The sequence below is a fragment of the Hibiscus syriacus genome, unplaced genomic scaffold, assembly GCF_006381635.1.
Source record: "Hibiscus syriacus cultivar Baekdansim isolate YM2019G1 unplaced genomic scaffold, ASM638163v2 tig00110321_pilon, whole genome shotgun sequence".
Lineage (NCBI taxonomy): Eukaryota > Viridiplantae > Streptophyta > Magnoliopsida > Malvales > Malvaceae > Hibiscus > Hibiscus syriacus.
The window spans coordinates 687,087-704,507 of record NW_024062680.1 but is presented as its reverse complement, the minus strand read 5'-3'; the positions used below and the strand labels follow the sequence as shown (position 1 = coordinate 704,507).

General features: G+C 33.6%; 1 protein-coding gene, 3 non-coding genes and 2 pseudogenes across 5 annotated transcripts; all 6 read left to right on the top strand.

The window, feature by feature from the left end:
* The first annotated feature begins 531 nt into the window (after positions 1–531).
* On the top strand, positions 532–633 carry LOC120117884. The gene has a single exon (XR_005515696.1). It is a non-coding gene; the product is annotated as a small nucleolar RNA Z43 (small nucleolar RNA).
* A 206-nt stretch (positions 634–839) lies between these two features.
* On the top strand, positions 840–922 carry LOC120117885. The gene has a single exon (XR_005515697.1). It is a non-coding gene; the product is annotated as a small nucleolar RNA U83 (small nucleolar RNA).
* A 56-nt stretch (positions 923–978) lies between these two features.
* On the top strand, positions 979–1,073 carry LOC120117882. The gene has a single exon (XR_005515694.1). It is a non-coding gene; the product is annotated as a small nucleolar RNA snR60/Z15/Z230/Z193/J17 (small nucleolar RNA).
* A 1,170-nt stretch (positions 1,074–2,243) lies between these two features.
* Positions 2,244–3,190, top strand: LOC120117786 (annotated as a pseudogene).
* Positions 3,191–3,623: 433 nt separating this feature from the next.
* On the top strand, positions 3,624–6,751 carry LOC120117619 (annotated as a pseudogene).
* A 5,011-nt stretch (positions 6,752–11,762) lies between these two features.
* On the top strand, positions 11,763–15,472 carry LOC120117613 (palmitoyl-acyl carrier protein thioesterase, chloroplastic-like). Of its 2 annotated transcripts, none has more exons than XM_039137865.1 (7): positions 11,763–12,017; positions 13,020–13,567; positions 13,699–13,832; positions 14,060–14,173; positions 14,344–14,515; positions 14,631–14,699; positions 14,916–15,472. In XM_039137865.1, exons 2-7 carry the CDS (start codon positions 13,067–13,069, stop codon positions 15,222–15,224), a joined length of 1,299 nt encoding a protein of 432 aa, XP_038993796.1. In that variant the 5' UTR covers positions 11,763–12,017; positions 13,020–13,066; the 3' UTR covers positions 15,225–15,472. The 2 variants fall into 2 exon arrangements, with proteins under 2 accessions (XP_038993796.1, XP_038993795.1); XM_039137864.1 differs by having other exon boundaries at positions 12,974–13,567.
* The last annotated feature ends 1,949 nt before the right edge of the window (positions 15,473–17,421 follow it).

Sequence of the window (17,421 nt, the reverse complement as noted above, 5' to 3'; positions counted from 1 at the left end):
TTTTTAATTATTGATAATGTACATATATCATGCACACACAATTATTTGAATCCGAGACCTCTAAAAAACAATACCTCTTTTTATCACTGAATCGTTCAATGAGTTTCATATAAAATTAATTATAATTTATCATAATTACAAGAAATGTAATTGTTTAAATGATTATATTTTCTTATACTACTCTAGATGTTTAGAGGTATCTAAGAAAAAATTTGATTTACTTACCCTGTCTTTTCTTTCCTGGTTCAGGCCCATTGAAACACAAAATGACTTCAGGTCCATTTAAAGTAGCATTCTGTTTCGCAATTCCTGCAAAACCCTAGCTCGATTGATTCAAGTCTCTATATAAAGTACTCTTTGGTCGCTCATAAACAACAACGGTATAGGCTTCGCCTCTATACTTATAGATCTGAGCTGCGTTATTCTTCTTCTAGGGTTTATGTTTTCCTCTCGTCTGTTCTCTACAAACTTTAGTCGCCGCTTTTGTTTTCTAATATTTTATCCAATTTTTTTCAAAGCAAATGATCATGGGGGCGGTGACGATTCTATCAGAAAGGTCTCGTTCGTCGTAAATGGCTGTTTCAATAGCCTTTGCCGACCATCCTGATATATCACCACCCATATTCCGAGCCCCCTCTTTTTTATTTCAATTTTATTCATGTTTTGAATAGTTTTAGCTATTGATTTTGGTTCAAGATCGGCCGATGATTAAATATTTTCAATGACAAGCATATGTCTGAAAATTTCGTGTTGAAACGTCTAATCTTCTCTATGAGGCCGATTGATTCAATTTTGATTTATTTTCTTTTTTCGTAAAAATGTTTAAAGTTTTCGGTAGTTGCCGGTGATGAAGAAATTGGTATTATTGTAATTTATGACAACTAGTGATTACATATACCTCTACTGCCTTCCTTCTGAGGTTTTTCTCATTTTTTAATTTAAAATGATTATTTGCTGTCATCATAATTTTTCGAATGGAGAGGTCAAGCGATGATTGAAAAATGCATAGTTCAGCTGATAATCTCCGTGATTATGAAACTGTTTTAGTCTTTCGCTCCTATCTGATGACCTCTTTTCCGTTCACTAATGCTTTTTCATTTTGTTAATTTCTTTTTTAAACTATCAGTATGCTTTTAATTATATTCAAATTGTAATTAAATATAATTTTGATATACTTGTAAATTAATAATCGATGCATATTTTGATAATAACTATATTTGATGTGGTTGACTAAACTGAATCTAGCTTGATGCTTATCTAGTTAGATTACCATGTATTATTTTAATCTTAATTGAAAATGTTTTCAAAGCCTAGCACAATGCTTCATAAAATGTTTTTCACCTGTGACTGTGACCCATAATTGTAGACCTAATTATGAATGTATCTGTTTTTTTTTTCTTCAATTATTTGTGCTTGTAGACTCATCAAATGATTGAATTTAAAATAGCATCTTCATAAATCAGCCCGAATGCTACATGTCGTTGCAATCCTCAGCAGAAAGTCTTGTAAGTTGTATCCACGTACCTTGCTGGTTTCGTAAACTTTTTCACAGCTCCTTCAGAGTTTAAAATAACCAACTCCATCTGATGGTGGTTTCGTTGTTCCCGATCAGTCAACTGTTAAGTATATTGTTAATTAAACTAAATAATTTTCAGGAATTTTAGTTCATTGTTTTCTACGAATACAGTAACGAAACAGTACATTTATGCATTACAGTATCTAATTAAATTGTATACCAAAATATATATCTGAATAAAATCTATACATATATAATTATAATATGGGTAAACTACATATTTAGTACTTAAATTATTACTGTTGTTTTATTTTGGTACCTAAACTTTATTTTATTTTAAAATCATACTTAATGTTTAGTTTAAGTTTTATTTTGATATTTAAAAACTTAAATGAACTATTGTACGTGGCATTTTATTGGTAAATTCATTATTCATCTTTATTTATCTTCATCCTATTTTGGTCACTAAAGTTTAAAAAATTTCAATTAACACTTTCAAATTGCTCTTGTTTTATTCACTCTAATTTATTTTATTAATAATTTGTGACATGACATTATTTATTATTATTTAATTAATATATAATTAAAACTAAATTTGAAAGCTAGAGTGTTTAAACTAGGAGTAATTTGAAAGTTAAGTAATTAAATTTTAAAAAATTTAACTTCAATGACCAAAATAAGAAGGAGAAGATAGTTGAGTGATGAATAATGTAATTTATCCATAAAAAATGAACTTGATGCATGTGGTGAAACAAAGGCTAAGATGGATGAACTGCTAAATATTGTGGGCTTGCATGAGCTCAAAGTAATTTTGGAAATGGGCAAAGGGGATGCTCTTGGATGAAGAAGCTGGGTGCTTGGATTGAAAGTCGGTGCTAGAGACTCCTCATATGGCATTCCTTGGCAATCCCGGAACCGGAAAAGCTATTGGATCGTATTATGTCTTGAAATGGATTACTTGTCTTTTGGTGATCTAGATTACCGAAAACATGTTGGTTTATACTTGTTTTGATCTTGGTTAGTATGAATGACAATATTATGTTCCACAGGTAAGACCATGGTAGCTCGATTCTTGGGAAATTACTTCATATGTTGGAATTCTACCTACCGACAAGGTAACAAAAGTGCAAAGGACTGATTTCGTCATCGAGGACACACCGGGTTAAAATCGAGGAGAAAGGTGTTTCCTCGTGCCTCTCCTTGATCTATGACTGTTCATGCAGATCCAAGAAGCAAAGGGAGGAACCCTTTTCGTCGATGAAGCATATCGGTTAATACCGATGCAAAAATCAGACAATAAAGACTATGTTTGGAGGCTTTGGAAGAGATCAAGTCCGTAATGGACAGTGGAAAAATTTTAGTCATATTTGCCAGGTATAGCGAACCGATGAAGCGTGTGATCGCTTCTAATGAAGGGTTCTGCAGAAGAGTTACGAAATATTTCCATTTTTGCAACTCCAACTCAGAAGACCTCGCCAAGATCATATCAAGTTTATTCTATGTATTCAAGTTGCATAGTTCTTGCAGTTTAGTCGTCCCTGTGCTAGTTAATGACAGGGAGAACCTTGATCTTAGGCTCGATTTCTACTGTACGAACTGCGTAACATAACCTTAGAAGATATCGAAGCAGGCATTCGTCTTTTAACACAACGAGACGGTCTGAATCAAGGCTGACAAGCATGAATGTATATTTGTTTTATTATTCTTTAGTGTGAGTTTGATGGGATCTCATCAGATCAAAACTAGAATGGTTTTATTCATTACATTCCTCCCGAGTACTTAGTACTGCTGAATGCCTAGAATCTGGTTATGTTTTATATCTAGACAACGAAAACGAATAAATAAATGTTCATGGAAGGAAAGATACTATGAACCGGCTTTTAGATGCTCTTTGAACAAATTATGTTGTGCAGCACAAATGGTCAATCTTCGAACCCAACTTTACTTCAATACATCAAGAGGGTTTCAACCTAAACCAGAGCCGGCCCGGCCCAATTACACAAGAAAAGTGGATAAATAATTATCAACCAACCCAATTGCCGAGCCGGACGCTAACAGATACAGTTCAGCTTGGAAAAGTATTCGTCCTTTCAGTGTTACACTCTGCCACCGTATCGTCAATTAAAGATTACACTATTCTTGTTACCAAACAACCCTGCTTTATCGGTGGCTATCCCGCAGCTCGTCGTTCCCGCCGGTTCTTTGCTTGCAGTGATCGAATTCGAAAGCTATCCACCATGGCTGAAGCTGAAGAGTTTGTTAAGGGAACTGTTTATCCCAACGGCGTCGCAATCATTACCCTCGATCGTCCCAAAGCACTTAACACCATGAATTTAGGTTCTTCCGTTTTTTCTCCTTCATATCCGTTTAAATTTTCCTCTATTTTTTCATTATTGTATGAGTTAAATTGCTTGATATGAAAGTGAGTTCGAATTGAATAACTTATGTCTCAGCTATTATTGTGCGAGGAAGACTGATTTATGAGCTCGATTTTGAAATTACGAAAATTGTCCTTGATTTGTAAAGATGAAATTTATGTAGGGTTAAAGCTGTCAAAATTAGTCAGGGTAAAAATAAGGAAAGTAAGCGGATGAAGAGAACATATGGTTTTGATATGAGTATATATTGAAGGAAGCTTGTAAGTGGCATGAACTAAACGAACTCGGCGGTAAAGGAATTGTTGTTATTCCTTGAGGTCCTGGGTTTGAGCACTATGAATGCCAGGTGTGTAATTCAATGTAAAATAGATTAGAGTTATCTTTGAACATGTATTGTTTACTTACCCTAGATTACTCAAAAAAAAAAAAAAGGAAGCTTGTAAGTGATCTACAAGATATCCTGGTAAAAGAAGAATCTTTTTGATATCCGCAAGATTTAGCCCTTTTTAAGAACTAATGGACAAATTTGTTAGTGTGATTTTTTTGTGACATTGTCTTGCATTCTAGATACGAATCAGTAGTTTGTGGCTCTGTTTTGTTGATAAGATGTGTATATTTTGATAAATACAGATATGGATATCAAGTACAAACAAATTCTTGAAGAATGGGAATTGGATCCTAAGGTCAAATTTGTGCTGGTTGAGGGCAGCTCACCGCGTGCCTTTTGTGCAGGTACTTGGAGAAATATTAATTCTTCTTTTGCTGGACAAAGATACTTGGAGAAATATCCTTGTTGGCTATTTTTAACATTTCAAGTGTTATGTGAATTCTTTGGGTCTAACCATTCACGGTTATTGGAGGAATGTATATTAAAGGCGTTGTTGCTGAAATCCAAAAGGACAGAAACACACCTCTTGTTCCCAAGGTTTTGCTTTCCTTTCATCTGCACGTTTCCTGCAAACTTTGCTGTATTTGTTCATGTTAGGTTTTATTATATCCACGGTTGCAAGCTATATGTTGTTTTGTTCTAGCCAGCCATGACCAGCTTATAGTTTGGATGATTCATCATATGTGCATAATGTTATTTTTATATCATTCCTTAGTATGGAGTCATCTGTTTATGCTATGTTGTTCTCATTACTGCTCCATCACTCCGCGTCTTGCATATGCCGAGTCATTCGAAGTTAATAACATTGTTATTATTTTTCAGGTCTACGCGGCAGAGTATTCTCTAATATGCAAAATTTCAGAGTACAAGAAACCTTATATATCATTCATGGATGGCATAACAATGGGCTTTGGAATTGGCCTATCTGGCCATGGTCGCTACAGAGTGATAACTGAGGTGCAAACTGATCCCCTTGCTGTGCAGAGAAATATTGTCTGGCATTTTAAATTATAATATCTTTCTCAATTTCTTTATCTAACATTTTACTTTGGTACATAGTTGGGTCAGAGGACTGTTCTTGCAATGCCAGAAAATGGAATTGGATTATTTCCCGACGTTGGCTTTTCATATATAGCAGCACAAACCCAGGAGTTCTGTTGGTATGTTTTTTTACTCTAAACGAATCTCCAAGAGTTGCAAAAACGATTGGTAATAGGATGCAAATAATTAAACCAAAAGCACTGGCTTTGAAGTGGGAGGGTTATTTCTAATCTTGTAATTGCTTTAGGAACTTTTTGTTGTTGCTATACTGTTGCTATATAAAGATAAATTTATATATGCACACGGTCAGTGCCTATTTGCACAAATACCAGTTAATTCTATTGCTCTCTTCTGCTCTCTATGTTGTATTTATCTGTTTCATTCACATTTTCATAGTTCTGAGGTGCTTATCTTGGAATGACTGGGAAAAGGATATCAACGCCTTCAGATGCATTGTTTGTTGGTCTTGGAACACACTATGTACCATCTGGGAATCTAGGTTCACTAAAGGAAGCCCTTATTTTTCTTTTCTTGTGGGTGTGGTTGAATGACACTGACACTATCAATGTAGATATGTTAAACATCATTTCATTCTGCAGTGATCAAGTGGACAAATGAAGCTCTGCAGGGCGTCTTGGGAAGGGCGCTCCCTTTTCTATTTGCTTAACACAATTATTTCTCTAGAGTTGCATCCGGATATGGTAAACAGAACAATGAATTTACGACGGTGAGTTTGGAGATGTTCGATTCGACTGCCTTCCTCATGCATTTCTCTCTTGTTTCCTTACTAAGTAAATTTCTTCTCGACAATACTTCTCAATAACACCTGCATTTACATTGCATTTGATTGTCCAGCTAAAAGGTGTCATGAAGACTGAATACCGCGTTGCCATACGGTCTTCTCTGCGGAATGCTTTTGCTGAAGGTGTCCGTGCAATCTTGATTGACAAGGATCAGGTTCGCTCTTCTTGCTTCTTTTCTCTCTAATATAGGAGATATTTATCGTTGCACCTTTGTGGTTACGAAAATCAACTGTATTAAGTACCGAGTATATAGCGCGCGCACATTCATCGTTGCACCTTTGTGGTTCATAGTGGCGACTCGTGTATGTTTGCAGAATCCGAGTGGAACCCTCCAGGCTTGGACCAAGTTGACCAAAAGGAAGCAGAGGCAGTTTTTGAAGCTTTAGGTCCTGGAACGGAAGAGTTGAACGTTTAAGGTTCACACCTTCACATATCAAGTTCGCTTTTGTTGTTTTCGCTTATGATATGAAGATGTCGGAACTTTGAAGCTCAAGGAAAATAAATAAAAGTCGACATTTACCAGTCCAAGTGCCTCATTTTCCGGCATGAAAGTGTATGTTGCATATTTATATAATTGGATGACACATATGGCTTTAATGATATTGTCTTGTAAAATCGAATTCAATATCATATATGATATATTATCAACTGATATATAAGACTCGCTTGATTTTTTAACCAAACTAAACTCTGTTTAGGGTGCATGAACCGGTGCTGTCTTTGTTGCTTGCGAATAGTTGGCTGTTGTGGATCCATCCCAACGATTACAAGCTACAATACTTTTATTTATAAAAGGTAGTACAATAATATGAAGTAATCACAATGGTGATTTAATTCCCATAAATTATTCATTTCTTGCTTTACTTTCACAAGCATATATTATTAGGATTATTTTATATAGGTTGGTGATGAATTGATTCAATAAAGAATAAAGTTTTTCAGTACGGGTGTTTTATTTAAAAGCGACGATGATCACAATAATATTTAACAGTGATGATACATAAGAAAGGAGGTTTGTAGCTGCCAATTTATTTGAGAAACTTAAAATTTTTTTTATCAGTAATTTACCTTTATATTTATTTTTGATGGTGTGTCAATCAGTAAAAAAACTTCTTCGTAAAATTCTAAATATGTCGTATACAAGTATTTCTTATTTTGTTTCAAAATTTTATTAGTCTATGCTGTGTAAATGCATAATCAATAAACGTCAAAATGAGTAGTTTTCAATATGGTTATCTTTCTCTTTCACAAAACTGTAATCGGTACCAAACCTTTGTACACTTTATTAATGTCTTTCGAGAAAACAAACTCCTGAGATATTATCCTATAAAGCGATGGGCCCGATTGCAAGCCTCAAATTTCATATCGCAAATTTGAGTTCTTTTTATTTTGTATGAAAAAATATATATATATTAAAAAATAAAAATTTATAACGTCTTTACAAAATAGATGTTATTTATTTTATTATTATTTTTTGTTGCCATCGGTTCCAAAACTTCGTCTTGACTAATTCAGACCGATTCGTGTTGCAAACCTGCTTTGGTGGGTGAGTTTCCCAGGAGAGATTTTCTACATATACAAAGACTCGAACTCAAGACCTTAATTAAGTAATATTAAGCTGCTTATCACTTGAATCAACCCCTGTTAGTAATTTTTTAATTATTTAAGATAATTACAAAATAATATATGTTCTGAAGATTCATAATCGTTTGATTAAAAAAAAGCTCAAATATCATTGCAGTGTCTAATGCTTGAATATGAGACCTCTAAATATAACAATTATCGCTTTAATCACTAAAATTATTTTGTTCGTGCTGAAAAATAGATTATATATGTTAAATGACAAATGAATTCTCATGAAATTATAAATACCGAGTTATTATTATCGATAAGTTATTCTTTATTCAGAAAATAAATAAAAATTTACTGTAATTCAAAAGACTAGTCATAACACCATGGTAATCTCCATAAAACATATCTCTGTCTGTCTTAAATTTTTATCATATTCTCACATATTTCTCTTTTGTCAAATATAGTACTTAGAATCACGAGCAAAGTAGAGATAAAATAATTACGATATCGAAATTCAAAAGTCTTTTACAAAAATATTGTTTAAAGGGTATGAGAAAATTATGAGTGTCAATTTTTTCAAAGAGTTCTAATTTTTTAAAAAAGTGATGTCAATATTAATGTTATTTTTATTTTAAAATTTGATATTAGCTAAAAATATTCGTTATTATATGTGAACATATATTTGTTATTCATTAATTATTAGTGTCCATTTAAAAAAAAAAGTTATATCTACCCTATACGAAAAATATCTATTATATATATATATATATATATCTTTAAAAATATTTTTAAATGCGCAACTGTAATAAATAAATGTCTCATTGTTTCCATTCTATTACTACAAAGAGTACACAAAGGGCTAGCCTGACAACCTCTTGCTAATAAGTTGGTCCTCGTCACTAACATATTTAAAATCACCAAATAAAATGTGTCTAAATATTAAGAGGTCATTTAAAGAAATTATGTCATTTAAAAAGTAAAATTAAAAGCCTATATTTTTTTATAAGAATATAAATAATTAATCTTATTAAAAAAATTCAAAATTAGAGTGAATGTTTACGATATAAACGTAAATAAATCATATAATTAGGACATTTTCTATAACCATTAATATAAGAGACTAGTCACATGAAATCATATAAGGAAAATGTTAAAAGTTCATCAAAAAACTTGAACAAAATATAGATAAGAACAAATATGATTTCATCAACAAACAAATCACAACAATAGATTAAACTATTGAAAGATCATCGACCATCGCAAATCAAAGTCGAGCATCGCTAGAAAAACTATCTTCGAACACAAATCGCATATCCAAATTTAATATAAGGGTCTAAAGCAAGGAAGATCAGCATTAATACAAATAAATACCTACTTAATCAGTCAAATTGATATCAAATATAACTTTGAGAAAATTAAGCAGCTAAACGATTGATAAAGAGAACGAAAAACTTGTCAAAATATATAATTATTAAAAACTAAAAAAACAAAGAAAAAAAATAAAGATACGATGAAAGAAAAATAAGAAGTATTAATAATTGACGACCAATATTAAAATTGATATGGTCAATAGTCAATAAAATTAATAAGAAAAAACAAGCGAAAAAAAGGCTTAAAGCTTATAAATTAAACTGAGATAAATTAGAATAAATGCAAATCATGTTAGGGAAATACAGTCCAAAAATATGGATGAATTTTTCTAGATAAAAAAAATTATGTATGAAGATTGATCAAATCTATATAATTAAAATTTAATATCTTATATAACTATATACATGACACACTTTGTTTTTACTTGTTATATACACAACTAATATTTTATTTAATATAAAATTTATAATTTTATTCAATAAAATTTAGGAATATTATAGGTGATTTTTTCTGAAAAATATAAATGTTAAAAAATATTTTATAATCTAGACCGAAATTCATCATGTCTGCACGATAAGTTTCATAAAATATATTAAAAAATATATAACTCATCATGTGGATTGGACAAATATTGCATATAACTCTTCGTGTCTGCGTGACGAGTTCTATTATTATATTTTATTAAACTCATCATTTTCACGCCCGAATTTCAAACACACTGTAATAAATAACATATATCCCAAATTAATTTTCTAACATCTACATCTCCAAATTTTGTTCTGCATGAATTATTTAGCCAACGAAGTTAATATTTCTTTTATGATAAATTCTAAATATAATTTGAATACTACGTAGAGAGAAGATGACAAAAATATAACTCGTCATTACCAATTTCAAATGTTTATTATATTTTATAAATTCGTCATTTTCACACGACAAATTTCAAACATACTATAACAAATTACTTATATCTAAATTAATTTTCAATCCTTATATTTCCCAAATTTTTTTCATGCCTACATTATTTGGGCAACAAAATCAAAACTATTCTTATTTAATATAAAATAAGTTAGAATGAAATAATTATTCCTGGTAACAATAATAAGTTAGGATTAATCAATCATTGAGTCGCACATGTAACCATCTGTTTGGGGAAATAATAATAATAATGCTGGCAGCTAGGCATGGCATATTAATGACCCAATGAGGTGGTCGAATGAAAAGCCCATGTGAGTTTCAAATCACATTTCTTTCTATACTTTAATTATTTCATAGGAGGAATCCGGTTTCGAATTTAACCTCCAAAATCGGCTGTTTCGGCGAATCAAAATAAAGATTAATAAAAATAAATAAAATTGCCAATATCTGTTTATATAAAAAAAAAAAAGACCGCAGACGAAGAATTTGACCCCAAGTAGTCAAACCCCATTCGCCGAGGGATTTGACGCATCGGTTGCACTACCCCTCTCCCAATTTACATATTATTCTAAAATTACTTTTCCAAGTCAAATGTGACATACAAAAGCCAAATCCATTGCAATGAGAGAACGATAAACAAACTTCCATTTTTGGTTTATGCATTTGCTTTCCTAACTTCCTCCTAATGGCCAACGTCTCATGAAAAAAAAATTCAGTAAATATCTTAAAATTATGACCAAAATTTTAAATATTTTGTTTGAGTTCTAAAAATATTATCATGTCTTTTCATATATTGAATTCTAATTTAAGTATCAAATGTCAAATTAAATCTAATATAATATGTATTTAAACCACATTAATTAAATGACATCGATGGTAAATAAATTATTGTTATTCTTTGATGTCCCGTGTTCAAGCACCATGAATATTAGGACCAAAAGTGCGAGCGTTCAATGTCAAATGATTGAGAGTCATCTTGCACTCACCCTAGATTATTAATAATAAAAAACATGTAAAGTAAAATGGACGAACACTATTTCTTTTGTTATAACATATGAGATTAATGTTATCCTGTATTTGAACTTGTTAAAGATTTGATCGATGTCTTTTGAGTATGCTTCATGTCCTGTTTGAATAAACCTTTTTATTGTCTAAATTTAATGGTTAGAACGATGAGATGACGTGAATGATGCAATATCAGTAATTTAAGTACTTAATTATAACATTTTGAATTTTGAATATTAATTTAGAATATGAAATTTAGTTTGGAAATCTATGGTGAATAAACCCCAAAAATATATATTTTAAATTTTATTTATTCTCCAACATGAGAAGAAATTATGCCCGCAAGTTATATATATTTGACTTCAGCTTGCTTACTTGATTTTATAAAACCTTCCCCACCAAGTTATTTATTCTATTCGTTTTCACTTCAAATGCCATTGTGTTTTATATTATACTGATTATAAACTATTTATTGAAAACTGAGAATTTAATAGTATTATAATGATATTTACTTTAAAAATGTAATTACCTATCCACTTAATAATTTTTTTAAAAGAAACATAAATGAAGGGGTAAGGGTAAGATGGTAAATAAGAGAAAGTAGTGTTACAAAATTGGGAAGTTAAAGGAGAGGGAAAATGTATTAGGCGGGAAGGACAGGGTGTAAGCTATAAATAAAGTCGTTGGACGCCTTTTCCCCACCACGAACTAAACAGCTGGGAGCTGGCTTTGAATATTCTCTCTCTCTCTCTTTTAAAAAAACTCTTATTTCCAAATATATCTGTTTGCTTTCGGTAACTCTGAAACGGAATTTCTAAAAAATAATTGAAAATCTAGGAGAAGGAAATAAGGGGAGAGGGATTAGCGAAGAAGGAAGAAAGAGAGATTGGTGCTAGACTGCACGCACTATAGCTATCGACAAGAGTTTGAAGATTCTAACTCATACAATAGTTTCTTTTCTTTCTCGTCTTTGCCTTTTTTCTCGAGAAAACCTCCACTCGATTGATTGGTTTTTTTCCGTCGAGGTATGCACGTGAAGATTTTAGTTATCTTTTTTTGTTATTTTTGTTTTGGTTTGATCTGTGTTTGCTGGTTGAAATGTTGTTGATCTGTTTGGAACTTTGGTTGGCAAGAAACGAAAGGAAGATTCTGGGTGTTGCTTTTAAAAAAATGTTTTGACTTTTGAGTGATGGTAGGGGCATCAACGGGGAAGATTTTGTTTTACCGGGTTTCTGTGTGTCGTTTAGCCCGGTGTTTTGCCATCCGACACCGAGAGCGCTTCCAAGCCACGAGGACCGAATTGGAAAACTTGCTTTAAGTTACCAATTTCGCCAATTCGGTCCTCCAATTCGCCAAGTTCTTCAATTTGGTCATCGTGACTTTCCACTAAATCAGCCGGGTGAACGACACCGGGATCTCGGGTTGTAGCAGACCTCTCCAAGGAGCTCACGATACCTTCTTAAGGGTCGGAAGGCAGACTCTCGGGCCTAAAAAGGCAGAGTGGCAAAGTCTCGGATCAACCAATCTATTTTTGGGACGTATATTTTTCCCGTCCTTGTTCTTATGAAAAGGAATGCACTGGTCTGTATTATAACGGATACGGAGGCTGTTATGCGCTTATGAATTGTTTGCTATTTTTCTCCATCCTTCTATTTTTAAACATTTTTACAGCTTAGATCTGCCTCTCTGTTTTATTTTCTTTACTGGCTTATTTACAGTTGCTCTGTTAAATTACCGTGTCGTTTAGATGGTTAAACATGACGATAGTTTATTTGTAGAAATGAACAGCTTATTTGATGTTTCAAAATACATGTTTGTTGATTAGATTATGGAGAAAACTAAATCGGGATGTTGCGTTGAATTATTGAATATGTAAACTGCATTTTAGCCATAATTTGATGCTTTTGTGATTATCTGAATCTTTTAACACGTCTTTTGGAAATGTTCTGATTATTTATTATTATAACAATATGTGATACAGTTGGAGAATGCACCAGATGCTTTTCTGAAAAGCTTGCACTTAGCAAACGAGGGGATTTTTTAGCAGATAATATTTCTTTTTAATTTATAAAACATGGTTGCCACTGCTGCTACGTCCGCATTCTTTCCGGTAAGTTCATCGCCGGACTCCTCCGGCTCGAAAAAGAAGCAGCATGGAAATGGATCCATTAATCTTGGAGGTATCACGACGAAATCATCTTCTTCCGGAAGCTTGCAAGTCAAGGCAAATGCACAAGCCCCTCCAAAAATAAATGGAACCAAGGTTGTTACACCTCCAGTGGAAGTTTTCAAGAATGAAGATGGTGTCAGTTCCCCTCCTCCGAGGACGTTTATCAATCAGTTACCTGATTGGAGCATGCTTCTTGCTGCTATCACAACCGTTTTCTTGGCTGCTGAGAAGCAATGGACGATGCTTGATTGGAAGCCGAAGAGACCTGACATGCTCATTGATCCGTTTGGTATAGGAAGAATTGTTCAGGATGGTCTTGTTTTCAGACAGAACTTCTCAATTAGATCTTATGAGATAGGTGCTGATCGTACAGCATCCATAGAGACAGTAATGAATCATTTACAGGTTCGGGTTATTGTTATTTGTCTATGATGTTCAAACAATTTGTGTTAAGGAATTAAAATTTATATTTATCGATTTTTGTGTTGGGGTTTGGATAAGACTGATCTTTAGCTAATAGATCTCTTTCTTGGCAGGAAACAGCACTTAATCATGTTAGAAGTGCTGGAATGCTAGGAGATGGTTTTGGTTCAACCCCTGAGATGTGCAAGAGGAATCTAATATGGGTAGTCACTCGGATGCAAGTTGTGGTTGATCGTTATCCTACTTGGTAAGATGCACTTTCTTGCTATTGGGTTGCTCTTGTAACCACAATTCATGATAAGCCACTTGTGCTTTCCTGTGTGGTTGGGAATTATATGTGTGTATCATCATGATGTTATGTGGATACAGTACCCAGTATGATGTTACTAAGACGTGTTTCTTGCTTGGATGATACGGGAACTACTATGGTCAAGTTTAACTCTTACACTGGACTTATTTGTGTTTTTCTTGCAGGGGTGATGTTGTTCAAGTAGATACTTGGGTCAGTGCATCAGGAAAGAATTGCATGCGAAGGGATTGGGTTATCCGCGATGGTAAAACTGGTGAAATTTTAACAAGAGCTTCAAGGTAAGGCTTTGTTGGCTGGTCTTTGTTCATCACAATAGATGATTGATATTTTGGTTTCCCGGGTAACATAGAGTGATTGCTCTTTTCATCCATGTGCTTGTACATTATTGAATGGTGTTTCAGGCGTGACTTATCTGGGTTCCCTCTATTTTGATTGTGGTAATGTGCAGTATTTGGGTGATGATGAATAAAGTGACTAGAAGGTTATCGAAAATTCCAGAAGAGGTTCGAGGGGAAATAGAACCTTTTTTTATGAATTCTGAACCTGTTGTTGCTGAGGATAGCCGGAAATTAGTGAAACTTGATGACAGCAGCGCAGAATACGTTCGTAAAGGTTTAACTGTAAGTCCCCCACTGCTTTATCGCTCTTCTTCAGCATCTATGGCCGCTTGTAAATAATTATGGTATTTCTATTCCATTGTTGCATTCTTATTCGAACTTTATTTCTAATTTGCAGCCCAGATGGAGTGACTTGGATGTGAACCAGCATGTCAATAATGTCAAGTACATTGGCTGGATCCTTGAGGTAGACTCACATCCTTCCCGTTTATGTTCCAACCTAAAAGCACAATGTTATTTTATGCACATCCATTAGACTTGTTTAAGTTGCATTCATCGACGTAGTGGATGGTTTTCCTCGGAATCAATAGCTTCGATGTAGTGGATGATATAAAAAGAAACCGCGATTTAGTAACTTGATGCTCCGAATCTGATTTAAGTCGGAAACTAATACTGTTTGCAGAGTGCTCCATTGCCAATCTTGGAGTCTCACGAGCTATCCTCAATGACATTGGAGTACAGGAGGGAGTGTGGGAGGGACTGCGTGCTGCAGTCACTAACTGCCGTCTCCGACCATGGTGCGGGGAACTCGGTGAATATTGGTGAAGTCGAGTGCAGGCACTTGCTCCGTCTGGAAGACGGGTCTGAGGTCGTAAGAGGAAGGACCCAGTGGAGGCCTAAGAATTCCGAAAGTTCTGGTAATGAGGCTCGAATTCCACCAGAAAGTGCCATAGGAATCCAAGTTTCTGAATCATTTCTGGATTTGCAGTAGGTCTCATTACTGTGATCCACATTGCCATGTAGAATATATCTCGTGTTGTTCCAATATATATGTATATAAGCTTCTCTGTAGTTAGTTCTTATCTCTCTACTTTGGTCTTAATTGAATCAAGAAGTGTCCAAGGAAAATAGGAAAGAGCAAATGCCTGAGAAGCGTCTTTAGTTATTCTTATAAAGTGTTATTATTGTAATGTATTATAAGAAAGTGTTATTGGAATACATGTGATGTGAATTTTAAGATTTCTTTGATTAATAGCAGAAGTAAAAGCCTAAATAACTGTTACAGATCAGCATTGATGACTTAATAATTTTGTACAAGGTACGATTACAATTAAAAAGTCGTATAGGGATTTGTTAATGATTCAAAACCAATGATTAACATTTTATATTACATATTTTTTATATAATGTCCATTATAAAATATGATGAATGTTTTTATATATTATTGTAGTTAGTTTTTGTTTATTCCTATAATAAGTTGTCTGGTTTTTATAAATTTTTCTTTTCATTTTTAGGTTGAGATTTATCGTCGTCTCGTTTTTTTTTGTTGAAAGAGGGTACTTTGTATTATTAAAGGATACAAAGTACACCACCTCAATGACCTCATTAAAAAACCTCCATAATCCTAAATAGAGGAAAAAGAGTGTATCTTGAGGTGGAAAGAATCTCAAACAGTTAATGCTATTACATTTTACTAAACACCGAAAACCACAACCCAAACTCATTGTAACCCCAATCCAGACCAAGCATCTAGTCGACAAAACCAGAAAAGAGAAGGCAGAACTGAACTAACACAAGCACATCTTCAATGGGAAGCATCAACACAACAGCAAAACCAGATTCGCCAAACCTGCTAACACATCATATAACACTGCACAACATAATAAAATATCACCAATCTGTATCCCAATCCTTCATCAATCCACAACCCCAAGCACACTAGCAATGGAGTATAACAGAAAAGCAATAACCAGAACAATCAAAACAACTGCTAATAATTCATTAAGAATGGACAGTAATAATGATCTAACTCATGCAGAAGAACGCTGGAATGCATCAGATCAACACAAGTGTCCGGGTTGAATGAACAATTATACCTCATCATTGAATTAATGCAAAACTCCAAAAAAATTACTATCAGCACGCTCCCAGAATGATGTAGTGAGTACATCCCTCAAGCTCTTGATCAACCGGCACAACGTCTACCATAAAGAGTTTGCCCACACCCCTACCTGGATCATGACTCAAATAAAAAAAATTCCATTGAAATACACTCCCCTTGGTCTTTACAATAATTCAATGTTCAATAAAGATGATAGATTCTGGACTTCGAACAAAGTCTTCAACATTTGGAACTAGCGATGGCCATAATATATTAGCCCAAAGCCCTGTCTGCAGTAAAACATTGGAATATATTTGATCCACATTATAAGACACATTACTGAACCTTAACTTGTTTCTACACAATTAGATCTGCCAAATCAAACCGAAAAACCCAATCTGTCAAAGATTCCTTGCTTTTCTTCTAATTTTATGAGAATCCCATATTGTTAATAAGTCTTTGATATTCTTAGGTATAATAAACCGGGCTTTCCAAAGAAAACACCACCGTTGCCATACTTGCCATACGAAATTACAATGACATAACACATGATTGACATCTTCCGGGTGACTTTTGCAAAACAAGCACAAGAGTTGGACATTACAATTGATGCCTCTCTTAACCAATTCCGTCGCAACTGGCAGCCTTTGATATACAACTTTCCATACAAACGCAACCACTTTAGAAGGGACATACTTATTCCAAACCTTTTTTCAGATTGGGTCTTCAATCTTACCTACCGTTGCTAATTTAATGCAGAAATCTTTAGTAGAATAAATTCCATTGGGAGAACCTATCCACTTCAATCTATCATCACCTGGATTTGAACTAACATCACTTTCTAGAACTTGACAAAAATTATTCCAAATAACATTTTCCCATTCAAACAATCCACGCCTCAACTCAATATTCCAAACCCACTCTCCATTCGCCCAACTCCGAAACTCACTAATAGAGCCAAATTTTTTCATTGCAATCCCATAAATTCTAGGAAAAGCTACTTTTAAGAACTGTAAATCTGTCCAATGATCATTCCAGAAGTCAATTCTGTGACCAGCCCCATAACGCACCTCACCTCCGAAAAAAA

Coding starts and splice junctions, on each gene's coding strand:
- LOC120117613 (XM_039137865.1), top strand. CDS start 13,067: ATGGTTGCCACTGCTGCTACGTCCGCATTCTTTCCGGTAAGTTCATCG. Junction 14,174..14,343: donor ATTTTAACAAGAGCTTCAAG/GTAAGGCTTTGT, acceptor GGTAATGTGCAG/TATTTGGGTGATGATGAATA. Junction 14,700..14,915: donor ACATTGGCTGGATCCTTGAG/GTAGACTCACAT, acceptor TACTGTTTGCAG/AGTGCTCCATTGCCAATCTT.